This window comes from Octopus sinensis, unplaced genomic scaffold (genome assembly GCF_006345805.1).
Source record: "Octopus sinensis unplaced genomic scaffold, ASM634580v1 Contig07833, whole genome shotgun sequence".
NCBI classification, from domain to species: domain Eukaryota; kingdom Metazoa; phylum Mollusca; class Cephalopoda; order Octopoda; family Octopodidae; genus Octopus; species Octopus sinensis.
Window position 1 is genome coordinate 22,501 of NW_021830470.1, and position 17,500 is coordinate 40,000.

The following is a 17,500-nucleotide window of genomic DNA, read 5'->3' on the forward strand; positions in this document are numbered from 1 at the left end:
CTCCATGTCAACAAAAGCCAGGTACAGGGGCTTATCTTTGGCTAGGTATTTCTCCTGCAGCTGCCTTACCAGGAATATAGCATCAGTAGTACTTTTCCCTGGCACAAACCCAAACTGCATCTCATCTAAACTAACTCTCTCTCTAATTAGTTGGGCTATGACCCTCTCCGTAACCTTCATCACCTGATCCAACAGCTTGATACCTCTGTAGTTATTTGTATCTAGGGCATCACCTTTACCTTTGTAGCAGTTTACTATTATACTGCTACACCAGTCATTGGGTATGACCCCTTTGTGTATCACCTGATTAACTATACGGGTGACTAGGCTATAGCCGACACTACCAGACATTTTGAGCATCTCTGCAGTGATTCCTGATGGGCCTGGGGCTTTCCCTGTCTTCATGCTTCTAATTGCCTTAGCTACCACGGAACTATCAACTCGGATAGCTGGTCCCTGTTGGGTCAACATTCGGCAGACTCTCTTTATCCCATTCATTTTCTTCATTCCGCAACCTTTCATAGTGGCATCTCCAAACCTCTCTCTTTGCATCCTCATTTAGCGCAAGTGAACCATCTTCCATGCGAACACACTTCTCTCCTACCACATCACGATTCTCTCTCACACACTGTCTTGCAACACGAAACACCTCCAGTCTTTGGTCCTCACGGCGCAGAACATTGGCAAATTTTTTCTTATCTGCTTCCCCTCTGGCTAAATAAACCTGTCTCCTAGCTTCTCTTTTCGCAGTCTGATACAATCCCCTGCTACCCCCATTTTTCCAGACCTTCCAAGCCTGTCTCTTTTCTCTAATAGCCCTGTCTACAATATTGTTCCACCACCACGTTATTCTAGGTCGAGAGGGGACTTTGCACCAGCCACAGATCTGGTCAGTGGCTCTCAGCAGGTTGTCCCTTAGAAACATCCAGCTGTCTTCTACCCCCTGTGATGCTCTATCCCCTTCTACTTCGTCAGAGGCTTCAAGTAATATGTCCCTAAATCTCTGTCCATTTGCAGGATCTTTAAGCTTCCAGATCCTTCTTCTCCATATTTGTCGTCTTCTGGTTGTCCTCCTAGTCCTGATCCTAAAGTCACTAACTACCAGTCTATGTTGTGGGGTGGGAATCAAAACCACTGGGCCATTGTGCCTCCACCCAAATACAATAATATATATATATATGTGACGAAAGATAAAGACAGATAAATTTTCTCTATTTACATAATATTGAGGTCTCTTCCTTTCTTTTGTTATCTTACCATTTTTACCAATATATATATATATAAAGTTGAAGTCGTCTGTGTATGGCACGTTTGGTAGCCTTCAACTAACACTATTTCATCTGAGACCCTGCGGCGCAAGTTGACCAAAATTGAGAGTATGATAGAAGAAGGCTTGCTCTTCATTCCGTAGAAGATAAAATTCAAATCAGACCATGTTAACACCAAAAATTATTTACATCAAAAAGGTGCCTTTTTTCTATGAAAATCTTTATATTTTACGATTTTTCGGTGTATTTCAACCAGAAAAATGTTCACTTAAAGAGAATAACAAGCTACATAATGCAAAATTTTTACTTTTCAAAAATTTCAATTCTAAAGTGTCAAAACAAACCCGAGCAGCTCCGGGCGATACTGCTAGTATATATATAAAGCTGAAGTTGTCTGCGTATGGCAGGTTTGGTAGCCTTCAACTAACACTATCTCCTCCGAGACCCTGTGGCGCAAGTTGACCAAAATTGAGAGTATGATAGAAGAAGGCTTGCTCTTCATTCCGTAGAAGATAAAATTCAAATCAGACCATGTTAACACCAAAAATTATTTACATTAAAAAGGTGCTTTTTTTTCTATGAAAATCTTTATTTTTTACGATTTTTTGACTGCTGTGTCGCCATTTTTCAGTGTATTTCAACCAGAAAAACGTTCACTTAGAATAATGCAAATTTTTTACTTTTCAAAAATTCCAATTTTAAAGGGTCGAAACAAACCCGAGCAACGCAGGGGCAATACTGCTAGTATATATATATATATATATCAAATAAAATCAAAATCAGAACACAAAGGATGTCGCAGTATACGTGTTTCAAGCTTTATAAACGACCTGTTCTTACATCAGTGTATAATCGACATAACAGATGGTTCAAAGCTCTCTTCAGCTGCATGCAATTGTTATACCAAAGAGTTACATCACACTTTGAAAAGTCTAAAAGGTACATGTGGTATTACCCATAATGATAGGAATATCATATCTCTTTTACTTGTTTCAGTCATTTGACTGCGGCCATGCTGGAGCACCGCCTTTAGTTGAGCAAATCGACCTCAGGACTTATTCGTCGGACAGTTTTTGCTAGAAAAAACTGTCCGACAAACGGGAACGTGAAACTCAGAGTAACAGGTTTTGTTGAATTTTCTGCTGCTTTAAATAAAGCATATTACTCTACCACTGGTATTTGAGTACTTTTTTTCCACTTTGTTTCACATTTATGTGTTTACTCCGGTATATATATAATAATGATATTAGGGAGTAAATCCAAACTTACAGGGAAAAATTAGATTTAGGATTAAATCTAATTTTATAGTATAAATATATATATATATTATATTAAATTAGAGATAAAACCACTATTAGGCAAATCAAACAGTAAAAATCATAAACCAATACATAGAAATAAAACTAATAAAAAATATATAAAATTTAAAATATTTAAATTAAAGTCAAAATTTAAAAAATTATTTAAGTTAATAATTTATACTTAATTTTTAAATATATCATCATCATCACTATCGTTTAACGTCCGTTTTCCACGCTAGCACGGGTTGGATGGTTCGACCGGGGTCTGGGAAGCCAGAAGGCTGCACCAGGCTTCAGTCTGATCTGGCAGTGTTTCTACAGCTGGATGCTCTTCCTTACGCAAACCACTCCATGAGTGTAGTGGGTGCTTTTTATATTTTATTATTATTTTTCTATATATTTAGATATAACAATCAAAAAGTATTAAAAGTTTAATATAAGATATGTATTGGTTTATGATTTTCACTGATTGATTTGCCTAATAGTGGTTTTATCTCTAATTTAATATAATATATATATATATATATATATGAAGTAGCCAGCTCACACTAAACTGGTTTTCCTTAGGAATAAATGCAGCTGAAAAAACCAGCTGAAATCAGAGTGGAGTGTAGTGTAGTACTCCACTCATCTACATGGAAAATATCGCTAAAGGATGAAGATGACGATGACGATGATGAAAATATAACACAGACAATGTCAGCATCAGTTTAACCTTTTATTCATTATTATTTCCAGTTCATTCCTCTCTTAAACAAGTTTCTCAAAAACCCAGTCCCATCACCTTCAGGAATCAAAGTCTTCGCTGTGTTCATATATTTCCATTATGCGTTTTATATTCAGGTCAATGTTGTTGAATTTGATGTTGACAATGATGAAATTGAAGTTGATAATGTCAAATTTGAAAAGGGAAAAATCCCTGTCTTTTAGCAGACAAAAAAATATTCATAATTAGCAGTATGACCCGGCGTTGCCAGTTCATGGTGCTAGTGCATGTATATACAGCTGTGTGCATGTGAACACACACGTGAGTACTGTCCAAATCTCCGACCAATCACATACAGCTAGCTGGCATTCAATTGGCGTATCAAGCTTCAGGCATTTTGATTGGGTTTTGGATAGAAAATTCACAAAAAAGTCACTTCTAGAAAATAATTTGGCGGACGTCAGTGATAGGTAATTTTAGTCGATTCTGTGGGCACTAAGCTTTTGAAAACTATCGAAGACTTTTCAATAAAAAAAAAAGTAAATATTTTCAGACGAGAAGGTGTGCCATTTAAGGGAGATTTGGCTGTTGTTTCTAGCATATCCCATAACCGTTGCCGGGTCATTGTGCTAGTGGATGCATATACGGATCTTTAGTCGATTCTGTGGGCACTAAGCTCTTAAAAACTACTGTAGACTTTTCAATAAAAAAAAAAGTAAATATTTTCAGACGAGAAGGTGTGCCATTTAAGGGAGATTTGGCTGTTGTTTCTAGCATATCCCATAACCGTTGCCGGGTCATTGTGCTAGTGGATGCATATACGGATCTTTAGTCGATTCTGTGGGCACTAAGCTCTTAAAAACTACTGTAGACTTTTCAATAAAAAAAAAAGTAAATATTTTCAGACGAGAAGGCGTGCCATTTAAGAGAGATTTGGTTGTTGTTTCTAGCATATCCCATAACCGTTGCCAGTTCATGGCGCTAGTGCATGCATATACACGCAAGTACTGTCCAAATTGCCGACCAGTCACATACAGCTATCTGGCATTCAATTGGCGTATGAAGTTTCAGGCATTTTGATTGGGTTTTGGATAGAAAATTCACAAAAAAGTCGCTTCTGTTGATCTTTTAATGGCTTTGTGCTCTAACCCCTAAGCCATGTGCCTCCACCGCCATAGAATTGCAATGATATTTCTCATATTCTCCCATAATGAATAATTTAACTAAACAAAAAAAAACCCTCATAAGAGGGAGAAGGACCATAGAAAATACGAGCCCTCTAACTGAAAAATTGTCACTTCTATTGATTTTTTAATGGATTAGTGGGGTGACCGGGGAAATGTAAAGATGTGCACGACCACCCTTGGACGGTTTTGAATGACCATAGAAAGTGCGAGCCCCCTAACTGAAAAATTGTGGATTTGTATAAAGGACACACACACAGACATTTTGCCGTTTATATATATAGAGAAGAGATAGAGATTGTTGTCATGTTGCAATAAATTTTGATATTCATATAGTTACACTTGTGTGTGAATACTCACATGTTTAGTTAAGTGACCCTTTTCAGAGAATGAATTGCCAAAGATATTTTGTTGTTTGTTCCTTCTTGAGCTAGAAAGGCTCATAAGGACCGGTTTCCCGGTTTCCTTGGCGTATAGGTTCCCCCACCTGGATGGGACGCCGGTCTGTCGCAGGTGAGCTCCAAGATGCAGGAGGAAAGAGTGAGAGAAAGTTGTGGCGAAAGAGTCAGCAGAAGTTTTGCCATCACCTTCAGCAGGAGTCGCGTGGAGCTTAGGTGTTTCGCTCATAAACACACACACACACATCGCCCGGTCTGAGATTCGAACCCGCAATCCCTCGACCGCGAGTCCGCTGCTCTAACCCCTAAGCCATGTGCCTCCACCGAAATAGAATTGCAATGATATCTCTCATATTCTCCCATAATGAATAATTTAACTAAACAAAAAAACCCTCATATAAGAGAGAGAAGGACCCCATCACTCTAATATCTGTAGCAAATTGGCCTCTCAAAGTAGTAATTTAACTATACACAAACGTACAGATACAGGGAAGAAGCAATACCATCATGATATCTGTGGAAAATTATTCTCTGAATCCAGTAATCACAAAAATGTATTCATACAGGAAGAGGCAATGTCATGGTAGGATCTGAGGTAAGACAATCTCCCAAAGCGGGTAACTTGACTTAACACAAACAGGGAGAAGTCATATCTTTGTGAGAACTGAGTAAAGACGATCTCCCAAAGTGAGTAACTTGACTCAGCTCAAACATACACATACAGGGAGAAGTCATATCTTTGTGGGATCTGAGTTAAGACAATCTCCCAAAGTGGGTAACTTGACTTAACACAAACATACACACACAGGGAGAAGTCATATCTTTGTGGGATCTGAGGTAAGACATTCTCCCAAAGTGGGTAACTTGACTTAACACAAACAGGGAGAAGTCATATCTTTGTGAGATCTGAGTTAAGACAATCTCCCAAAGTGGGTAACTTGACTTAACACAAACATACACATACAGGGAGAAGTCATATCTTTGTGGGAACTGAGTTAAGGCAATTTCCCAAAGCGATAACTTGACTTAGCACAAACATACACACACACAGGGAGAAGTCATATCTTTGTGGGAACTGAGTTAAGGCAATTTCCCAAAGCGATAACTTGACTCAGCACAAACATACACATTCAGGGAGAAGTCATATCTTTGTGAGAACTGAGTTAAGACAATCTCCCAAAGTGAGTAACTTGACTTAGCACAAACATACACATAAGGGAGAAGTCATATCTTTGTGGGATCTGAGATAAGACAATCTCCCGAAGTGGGAACTGAGGTAAGACATTCTCCCAAAGCGGGTAACTTGACTTAACACAAACGTACTCATGCAGGAAAGAAGCCATCTCATCGTAATATCTGTGGAAAATCATTCTCTTGTAATAGTCACCTGACTAGTCACAAACGTATTCATACTGGGGGTAAAAGTATATTGCTGTGATATCCGTGGTAAATCATTCTCTGTTAATAGTCACTTGACTAGACACAAACGTATCCATACTAATGAGGGGCCACAGCTTTGCGATGTCTGTATTACGGGTCAGCCTGTAATGACATGCATAAGATGTGGTCATCAAATCTAAGTAGAGACTTCAAACTTGAAATCTTCAAAGCCACAGTCAAACCAATTCTACTATATGGCTCAGAAACCTGGACGTTATCGAAAAAGCTTGAGAGGCGGTTGGATGGAACCTACACTCACCTCCTCATGAGAGCTCAAAATCTCTCATGGAAGCCTCATCCAACCAAAGTACAAATATATGGGAAACTACCACCTGTGTCATCTCTTGTGAAAGGTAGGAGAGTCCAGTTTGCTGGACATTGTTGTAGAGCTGAAAACGAGGTAATTTCTACTCTGGAAGCCATCTACTCGTGATACCAGAGGGCGCACACTCTCCTACCCCGATGTAATCTCAAGGGATACAGGCATCCAGCAACAGGACCTCCGTAATGCCATGATGGACCGTGAAGTCTGGCGTAGCATGGTAAATTCCATTGTCTCGACCACGGTCAAACAATGATGATGTTGATGTATTAAATTAGTTCCTGCCAATAGCAATTTAACTAGTCACAAACGTATTCATTTAGGCAAGAAGCCATATCATTGTAATATCAGTAGTAAATCTTTCGGTAGATGTTGTGAGTAAACTACACACAAGAGAGTTTATACAAGAGACAAGAAATATCAATGCAACATCTGTGGCGAATCTGTCTCTTACACAGCTAGCATAGCTATATATGATGCGTATTCATACTAGAGTGTAACTATATACCTGTGATATCCGTGGCAAGTGGCGGCCATGGTAAGAAGCTTGTTTACCAACCACATGGTTCCGGGTTCAGTCCCACTGCGTGGCATCTTGGGCAAAGTGACTTCTATTATATTCTTGGGCTGACCAAAGCCTTGTGGGTGGATTTCGTAGAAGGAAACTGAAAGAAGCTGGCTGTGTGTGTGTGTGTGTATATATATATATATATATATATATATATATATATATATACATACACACATATATATATATACATACATAAATATATATACATACATATACGTACATACATATACATACATAAATATATATACATACATATACGTACATACATATACATACATACATAAATATATATATATACACATATATACATACACATATATATATAGATATATACATACATATATACATACATATATATATGTATACACACATATATATACATATATATATATATATATATGTATGTATCCGTAAACCTGCCTTCGTCTTTTGTCTATTTTCATAAAGCTTACCGTTATATATATATGTATGTATGTATGTAGTATATATTGTTATATTTCGGAATGGTCATTTTCCCAGTTTAGCAAATAAAAAATCTTGCACGACAAATATATAAACGTATATATATATATATATATATATATATTTATGTATATGCATATATATGTGTGTGTGTGTGTGTGTGTGTTTATGTTTGTCTCCACAACATCACTTGACAACCGATGTTGGCATGTGTTTACATCTCTGTAACCTAGCAGTTTGGCAAAAGGGGACCGACAGAACAAGTGCCAGGCCTTACAAAGAACAAGCCCTGGGGGGGTCAATTTGTCCGAATTAAAGGCATGTGCTCCAGTATGGCCACAGTCAAATAACTGAAACAAGTAAAAGAACGAAAGAAGAGAAGAGAGCGACCACATCGTTTAGGATATTTGCGGGAAATCATTTTTTTTTTAATTAATGTCTTAACGAGACACCAGGGAAGTGATGTGGAAGAAAGCAGCATCATTGCAATATCTGTGGAAAACCATTCTCTTGTAACAGTCTCTTGACTACACACAAACGTATTCATACTGGACAAAAAGCCCTTTTCTGTTAATAGGACCCTTTGTTCGTTCGTTCCTTCTCGAGCCATGCCCGGCTCATAAGGGCCAGTTTTGCCCAGTTTATTTCGCGTATAGGTTCCCCACCTGGACGGGACGCCAGATGCAGGAGGAAAGAGCGAGAGAAAGATGGTGCCGGGACGCCAGTCCGTCGCAGGTGCGCTGCAAGATGCAGGAGGAAAGAGCGAGAGAAAGATGGTGCCGGGACGCCAGTCCGTCGCAGGTGGGTTGCAAGATGTAAGGGGAAAGGGGGAGAGAAAGTCGTGGCCGGTTTCCCCGTTTCTTTGGCGTATAGGTACCCCACCTGGACGGGACGCCAGTCTGTCACATGTGAGCTGCAAGATGCAGGAGGAAAGAGTAAGAGAAAAGTTGTGGCCGGTTTCCTTGGCGTATAGGTTCCCCACCTGGACGGGACGCTAGTCCGTCGCCGGTGAGTTGCAAGATGTAAGGGGAAAGAGGGAGAGAAAGTTGTGGCTGGTTTCCTTGGCGTATAGGTACCCCACCTGGACGGGACGCCAGTCCATTGCAGGTGAGCTGCAAGATGTAAGAGGGAGAGAAAGTTGTGGCCGGTTTCCCGGTTTCCTTGGCGTATAGGTTCCCCACCTGGACGGGACGCCAGTCCGTCGCAGGTGAGCTGCAAGATGCAGGAGGAAAGAGTGAGAGAAAAGTTGTGGTGAAAGAGTCAGCAGAAGTTTCACCATTACCTTCTGCCGGAGTTGTGTGAAGCTTAGGTAATTCACTCATAAACACACACATTGCCTGGTCTGAGATTCGAACCCACGATCCCTCGACTGTGAGTCCGCTGCTCTAACCACTAGGCCATGTGCCTCCACAAGATGCAGGAAGAAAGAGTGAGGGGAAGTTGTGATGAAAGAGTCAGCAGAAGTTTCGCCATTGCCTTCTGCCGGAGCCGCCTAGAGCTTCGCTCATAAACACACACTTCGCATGGTCTGAGATTCGAACCCTTGACCGCGAGTCCGCTGCTCTAACCACTAGGCAATATGCCTCCACAAATAGGACTTTAACTAGTCACAAACGTATCCATCAGGAGTGAAGGCATATCATTGTAATATCAGGGTAAATCATTCTCTCATCATAGTCAGTTGACTAGTCACAAACGTATTGATACTAAAGAAAGACTATATTATTGTAATCACCGTGACTGATCAGGTTATCAGATGTTGCTACACATCACTTGTCACAATGCGCTTCACATTGTTTTAGCCTACAAATGATGCCACCCCGCTGACTAAGCGAGCAGGCCAACAGAAGAATGAGTGAGAGAAAGTTCTGGTGAAAGAGTACAGTAGGGTTCGCCACCACCCCCTACCGGAGTGTCGTGGAGCTTTGGGTGTTTTCGCTCAATAAACACTCACAACGCCTGGTCTGGGATTCGAAACCGCGATCCTACGACCACGAGTCCGCTGCCCTAACCACTGGGCCATTGCGCCTCCATTATTGCAATATCTGTGGTAAATCATCTTCGGAAACCGGTCACTTGAAAACGCACAAATGTATTCATGCAGATGCGAAACCATGTTGTGATATCCATGGGGCATCATATTCTCCAAAACAGTTGTTTGACCACATGGTTCCAAGTTCAGTTCCAATGAGTGGCACCTTGAGCAGGTGCCTTCTACAATAGTCTTGGTTCGACCAAAGTCTTGTGGGTGGAGTTGGTAGGCATATAGAAAAGAAAACATACATATGCCTTTGTGTGTCTATCACCCGGTCACCACTGGACAATTGGTGTTGCTGGTGTTGTTGTTATGCAACAAGACTTGTAAGGGTGATTAGGTAATGGTCTAGGGCTTAGGGGCGGGAGACCCCTTAATTGGGGAAAAAAAAAAAAAAAACTTTGGTTGTCTTGTTGTAGTTGAGGAATCTTTGTTGACGCCCGATACCACTGGGAGGTGGCCCCTTGAAGTCGCTGGAAATGGAGACCTTCAGGTCCAAATTCTTGGTGGTGGTGATGGCAGGAACAGCAATGGTGGCAGTCGCAGCAAAGGTGATGCCAGCAGTGGCGGCGGTGGAGGCTGCAGTGATTGTTGGTGTTGGTGTTGCTAAGCAACAAGACGGGTAAAGGGTGATTAGGTGATGGTCTAGGTTGGTGCTTTTCAAACTTTTTGCTGGAGCGGAACCCCAAGGAAACATTCCACTGGCTCGAAGAACCCCTGTGCAATAATTTAATAGTCTTATGCACACATATCTGCACAGGAGAATTAAAGATCACTGCCGATTTTAGCAGTTTTGTAACTTCTTGCGGAACCCCTGGACTGTACTGGCGGAACCCGGGTTGAAAACCTCTGCTGTAGGTCTTAGGGGCGGGAGACCCCAGACCTTGGTAAAAAAAAAAAAAATTTGGGCTGTCTTGTTGTAGTCGAGGGCTCTTTGTTGACGCCCGACACCACTGGGAGGTGGCCCCTTGAAGTCGCTGGAAACGGGGACCTCCAGGTCCAAATACTTGAACAGTTGATACTGATGCTGTGATTACATCCCTGCAACTGAGTGGATCGACAAGACGCCAATAGGATACATACCAGGCTTTAAGGAAAGTAAGTCCTAGGGTAGATACATTTGACTGAAAATCCTTGGTGCTCCAGCCTGGTCGCAGTGTAATGACTGAAACAAATAAAAGATACATGATTAAATGCTTTGTATAATAAAAAAAATCATGGCAATATGCAAACATTATAGGCGCAGGAGTGGCTGTGTGGTAAGTAGCTTGCTTACCAACCACATGGTTCCGGCTTCAGTCCCACTGCGTGGCATCTTGGGCAAGTGTCTTCTGCTATAGCCTTGGGCCGACCAATGCCTTGTGAGTGGATTTGGTAGACGGAAACTGAAAGAAGCCCGTCGTTTATATGTATGTATATATATATGTGTGTGTGTACGTCTGTGTGTCTGTGTTTGTCCCCCAAGCATTGCTTGACAACCAATGCTGGTGTGTCTACGTCCCCGTCACTTAGCGGTTTGGCAAAAGAGATCGATAGAATAAGTACTGGGCTTACAAAGAATAAGTCCCGTGGTCGATTTGCTCGACTAAAGGCGGTGCTCTAGCAAGGCCACAGTCAAATGACTGAAACAAGTAAAAGAGTAAACTTAGCGGTTTGGCAAAAGAGACTGATAGAATAAGTACTGGGCTTACAAAGAATAAGTCCCAGGGTCGATTTGCTTGACTAAAGGCAGCGCTCCAGCATGGCCGCAGTCAAATGACTGAAACAAGTAAAAGGGTAAACTTAGCGGTTCGGCAAAAGAGACTGATAGAATAAGTACTGGGCTTACAAAAGAATAAGTCCCGGGGTCGATTTGCTCGGCTAAAGGCGGTGCTCCAGCATGGCCGCAGTCAAATGACTGAAACAAGTAAAAGAGTATTTCTGCATCCTGTACGATGGCATCGTCTCTCAGATGCCAGTGTTAGGATCAGGGATGCAGAAGAATTGTTTAATCAAATGATGATACTATGGGACCAACAAGAAATTTCTGGAAAGAGCCAACAGTCAAAGCTTAGAATCGCTCATCATGAAACTCTGTCTTTGATGGGTAGGGTGCGTAGCAAGAAAGGAAGAGTTGGGCTGGCAGAATCGTTAGCACGCCGGGCGAAATGCTTAGTGGTATTTCGTCTGCTGTTACGTTCTGAGTTCAAATTCCGCTGAGGTCGACTTTACCTTTCATCCTTTCGGAGTCGATAAATTAAGTACCAGTTACGCACTGGGGTCGATGTAATCGACTTAATCCCTTTGTCTGTCCTTGTTTGTCCTCTCTGTGTTTAGCCCCTTGTGGGTAGTAAAGAAATAGGTATTTCGCATGTCGCTACGTTCTGAGTTCAAATTCCACCGAGGTCGACTTTACCTTTCATCCTTTCGGAGTCGATAAATTAAGTACTAGATAAGCACAGGGGTCAATGTAATCGACTTAATCCCTTTGTCTGTCCTTGTTTGTCCTCTCTGTGTTTAGCCCCTTGCAGGTAGTAAAGAAATAGGTATTTCGCATGTCGCTACGTTCTGAGTTCAAATTCCACCGAGGTCGACTTTGCCTTTCATCCTTTCGGAGTCGATAAATTAAGTACTAGATAAGCACAGGGGTCAATGTAATCGACTTAATCCCTTTGTCTGTCCTTGTTTGTCTTCTCTGTGTTTAGCCCCTTGCGATTAGTAAAGAAATAGGTATTTCGCATGTCGCTACGTTCAGAGTTCAAATTCCACCGAGGTCGACTTTACCTTTCATCCTTTCGGAGTCGATAAATTAAGTACCAGTTATGCACTGGAGTTGATGTAATCGACTTAATCTCTTTTTCTGTCCTTGTTTGTCCTCTCTATGTTTAGCCCCTTGTGGGTAGTAAAGAAATAGGTATTTCGTCTGCCGCTACGTTCTGAGTTCAAATTCCGCGAGGTTGACTTTGCCTTTCATCCTTTCGGGGTCAATTAAATAAGTCATCGACTTAATCCATTTGTCTGTCCTTGTTTGTCCCCTCTATGTTTAGCCCCTTGTGGGTAGTAAAGAAATAGGTATTTCGTCTGCCGTTACATTCTGAGTTCAAATTCCGCCGAGGTCAACTTTGCTTTTCATCCTTTCAGGGTCGATTAAATAAGTACCAGTTATGTACTTGGGTCCATGTAATCGACTTAATCCATCTGTCTGTCTCCTCTGTGTTTAGCCCTTTGCGGGCAATAAAGAAATAATTATACCTCATCATTTAATGTCCATTTTCCAATGCAGGCATGGGTGGATGGCCTGACAGAAGTTGGCAAAGCCAAGATCCGCACGAGGTTGCATTGTCTGTTTTGGCATATTATCTACTGCAGGATGCACTTCCTAATGCCAACTAATTTATAGAGAACACTGGGTATTGTTTACATCACATTAGTTCCTTCTCAAGCCATGCCTGGCTCATAAGGGCCGGTTTCCCGGTTTCCTTGGCATATAGGTTCCCCACCTGGACGGGATGCCAGTCCGTCGCAAGATACAGGAGGAAAAAGCGAGAGAAAGTTGGTACCGGGATGCCAGTCCGTCGCATGTGAGCTGCAAGATGCAGGAGGAAAGAGGGAGAGAAAAGTTGTGGCTGGTTTCCTTGGCGTATAGGTTCCCCACCGGGACGGGGCGCCAGTCCGTCGCAGGTGAGCTGCAAGATGTAAGAGGAAAGAGGGAGAGAAAGTTGGGGCCGGTTTCCCGGTTTCCTTGGTGTATAGGTTCCCCACCTGGATGGGACGCCAGTCCGTTGCAGGTGAGCTGCGAGATGCAGGAGGAAAGAGGGAGAGAAAGTTGTGGCCAAAGAGTCAACCGAAGTTTCACCATTACCTTCTGCTGGAGCCGTGTAGAGCTTCGGTGTTTCGCTCATAAACACACACATCGCCCGATTCGATCCCTCTGCTCTAACCACTAGGCCATGGGCCTCCACTGAAAGCCTAGCTAGGCTCATGGGCCCGGTTTCCCGGTTTCAATGGCGCATGTGTTCCCCCCACCTGGACGAGAAGCCAGACTGCGACAGGATTACTCATTTTTGCCAGCTGAGTGAACTGGAGCAACGTGAAATGAAGTGTTTTTCTCAAGAACACAACGCGTTGCCCCGTCCAGGAATCGAAACCACAATCTTACGATCATGATGCTGACACCCTAACCACTAAGCCACGTGCCTCCACACATCACATTAGCACCGGTGCTTATTGTGTGACAGCCTCACCAGCTAATTTTATGTGACACCATCACCAGTGCCTTTTAGCTGGTACTAGCAGTATCGCCTGGCGTTGCTCGGGTTTGTAAGGGAAATAACTATAAAGCATTTTTAGAGAGTTATAGCCAAAATATAGCAAAAAAATGGGAAGAAAAATGATGGTAAATTTTTTTTGATAGTTAAAAAGGTCGAGTTGCGTCCCCTAGACCATCTGTGGTTTGTGTTTCTGATTGTCGACCCCATGTCGAATTTATTGATCTTTTTCAGAACTGGGGGAACTTTTCAAAATTTTCGCTGCGTTAGTTTTGAATTATGACATTGGGCTATGTGTGTGTCAAGTTTCGTCAGAATCGGTTGAAAGCCGTGGTCAGAGTGAGGGTACAACCAAACAGACAAACTGCCGTTTATATAGAGAGAGAGATCCTCACCCATGGTTTTTATGAGAGACCAGTACCTGCTCTTTTTACATGACACCATCACTGATGCTTTCTTTTGTGTGATACTATCAAGAGTGCTTTTACATCGTCGGGTGGATTGAGTTCCCACCGCCAATCTCCGACTTCGCCTGTCTCTGTAGCCCCTTCCATCTGTCCTTCTGCAACGGCGCTTGCAGTGGTTTGGCCATGCATGTAGGCGTCCGGTGGGTGAACTGAGCCGTGATGTCCTTCTCCCGACTCCACTTCCCAACTGGCAGAAACGTGTGGGAGGGCAGCTGAAGACCCTAGTTACGACGATCAAGGAGGACCTCTCTGTGCTCACGGGACCGCAGGTGGTCGGCCTGCGTCGATGGAACCGTGACTGGCTTGCTATCTTCAGTGAATTGGCACAGGACCATTGTGCGTGGGTTGCCATGGTTCAAGATCTTCTTATCTCCTCAAAGACATACAGCATCTCGAAAGAGTCCAGAAGCTGGCTACCCGCATGGTTCTTGGTCTCAAGCATTTGTCTTATGAAGAAAGGCTGAATACGCTCGACCTTTATTCTCTAGAAAAACGACGATGCCGTGGTGATCTCATTCTCGCTCACGACATCATAAGCGGAAAGTGTAACCTCTCGAAAGAGCTGTTCTTCACTCCTGCTCCAGAGCGTCGGCTGCGGGGTCACTCCGAAAAGCTCTATCTGCGACGATTTCATCTCAATCGAAGGAGAGGGGCTTTCTCCGTCCGGGTTGCGGATCCGTGGAATAAGCTGCCGGATGAGATAATGAAGATGCAGATGACCGCTCGGTTCAAAGTCTCTCTTGACCAGAAATGGCATGAACTCTTTGCATGAACACCCTCCCAGTACATAACTCCCTGTCCCCCTACATGGCCTTGCTTTTTGCTTTTTGAGCCAAAAAATTAACTTAACTTAAGATGTCTCGAGGGTGGTAGAAGAAGCTGACTCAACCCGCCCAGGGTGAATGTCGCCACAAGTACAAGTAAGTAATTAAGAGTGCTTTTACATGGCCCCAGCACCAGGGCCCTATACATGGCACCTGTACTAGCACTTTTTCCCCAGCACCATCACTGGGGCTTATGTGGTAATAGCACTAGTACCTTATGTGTGGCAACAGCACCTGTGCTTTGTACATGACTCTGGCACTTGTGCATTTTATGTGGCACCAACATCAACAGGGTCACCAAGGACCTCGCTGACATAAACACCCACAACAGGGAAGAAGGGAAGTAGTATTGAAGGAATGTGTCTTTCTGCCAGTTGAGAGGTTTAAGGTATAGAGAAGACAGTGTCTAGATCAGTGGTTTTCAACCAGGGTTCTGTGGAACCATAGGGTTCCGCCAGTACAGTCCAGGGGCTCCGCAAGAAGTTACAAAACTGCAAACATCAGCAGTAATTTTAAATTCTCCTGTGCAGATATGTGTGCATAAGACTATTAAATTATTGCACAGGGGTTCCTCGAGCCAGTGGAATGTTTCCTTGGGGTTCCGCTCCAGCAAAAATGTTGAAAAGCACTGGTCTAGATATTGAGTAACAAAACAAACACAGTGGTTACAGTCTAGTTTTTTATTCATAATCCTTTTTTAAAGAAATTCCTCAAAATCTAACTGCAGGCATTTTCAGTAATCAAGTTATCTCAGAGTCAATATTTTTACAGATAATGACAAATTTGAGGTTCACATTGACAGTATTGAAAATGACGTCAAAGTTGACGAGGGGAAAAAACCCTGTGTTTTAGCAGACTAATTAGTCTTAATTGTTGTCATGTATTAAATTTTAAACATTGATACAGTTACACTTGTGTGCCAATACCCACATGTGTATGCATGTGGCTTTTTCGAGAGAATTATTTGCCACATGTTACACTGATATGGTTTCTCCCCTGTACGAATTTGCTTGTGCACAGTTAAGGTAGGTCTATGAGAGCATGATTTACTACAGATATATTGTCTGTTTGTTCCTTCTCGAGCCATGCCTGGCTCATAAGGGCCGGTTTCCCGGTTTCTTTGGTGTACAGGTTCCCCACCTGGATGGGACGCTGGTCCGTTGCAGGTGAGCTGCAAGATGCAGGAGGAAAGAGTGAGAGAAAGTTGTGGCGAAAGAGTCAGCAGAAGTTCACCATTACCTTCTGCCAGAGCCACATGGAGCTGAGGTGTTTTGCTCATGAACACACACATCGCCCAGTCTGAGATTTGAACCTGGGATCCCTCGTCTGCGAGTTCGCTGCTCTAACCACTAGGCCATGTTAATCCACAAGAAAGAGTGAGAGAAAGTTGTGGCGAAAGGGTCAGCAGAAGTTCGCCATTACCTTCTGCCGGAGCAACGTGGAGCTTAGGTGTTTCGCTCATAAACACACACATCGCCTGGTCTAAGATTCGAACCCGTGATCCCACGACCACGAGTCCACTGTTTTAACCACTAGGCCATTTGCCTCCACAAGAAAGAGTGAGAGAAAGTTGTGGCAAAAGAGTCAGCAGTTCACCATTACCTTCTGCTGGAGCAACATGGAGCTTAGGTGTTTCGCTCATAAATACACACATCGCCCGGTCTAAGATTCGAACCCTCGACTGCGAGTCCGCTGCTCTAGCCACTAGGCCATGTGCTTCCACAAGAAAGAGTGAGAGAAAGTTGTGGCGAAAGAGTCAGCAGAAGTTCGCCATTACCTTCTGCCAGATCCGCATGGAGATGAGGTGTTTCGCTCATGAACACACACATCACCCGGTCTGAGATTCGAACCCGGGATCCCACGGCCACGAGTCCGCTGCTCTAACCACTAGGCCATTTGCCTCCACTTACCACAGATATAACACTGATATGGTTTCTCTCAAGCAGGAATTCATTCACGTACAATTGAGCTAGGTCTATAAGAAAATGATTTACCACAGATAAGACAGGTTCTCTCTGGTATGAACGTTTTCGTGTATAGTTAAAACATCATTTTCAGGAAATTAATTACGACAGGTATTGCCAGGTGTGGCACGTAAAAAGCACCATCCGATTGTGGGCGTTGCCAGCCTCGTCTGGCACTGTGCCGGTGGCACATAAAAAGCACCATCCGATCGTGGCCGTTTGCCAGCCCCGTCTGGCACCCGTGCCGGTGGCACATAAAAAGCACCATCCAATCGTGGCCGTTTGCCAGCCTCGTCTGGCACCTGTGCCGG

The 17,500-nt window shown here is 43.0% G+C and overlaps 1 protein-coding gene and 2 long non-coding RNA genes across 3 annotated transcripts in view; 1 reads left to right on the plus strand and 2 right to left on the minus strand.

The window, feature by feature from the left end:
- Positions 1–5,524: 5,524 nt before the first annotated feature.
- On the minus strand, positions 5,525–6,514 carry LOC118761092. The gene is made up of 2 exons (XR_004997151.1): positions 6,161–6,514; positions 5,525–5,720 (listed from the first exon to the last, which is right to left on the minus strand). It is a non-coding gene; the product is annotated as an uncharacterized LOC118761092 (long non-coding RNA).
- Positions 6,515–9,607: 3,093 nt separating this feature from the next.
- Positions 9,608–17,500, minus strand: part of LOC118761090 — a 15,007-nt gene continuing 7,114 nt past the window's right edge. The window contains exon 2 of the mRNA XM_036498763.1: positions 9,608–10,852. Within this exon, the coding sequence (XP_036354656.1) occupies positions 9,963–10,852 (890 nt within the window). The 3' untranslated portion in view covers positions 9,608–9,962. The remainder of the gene's footprint in view (positions 10,853–17,500) is intronic.
- LOC118761091 overlaps positions 15,502–17,500 on the plus strand; it is a 13,607-nt gene continuing 11,608 nt past the window's right edge. The window contains exon 1 of the long non-coding RNA XR_004997150.1: positions 15,502–15,606. This is a non-coding gene — a long non-coding RNA (uncharacterized LOC118761091). The remainder of the gene's footprint in view (positions 15,607–17,500) is intronic.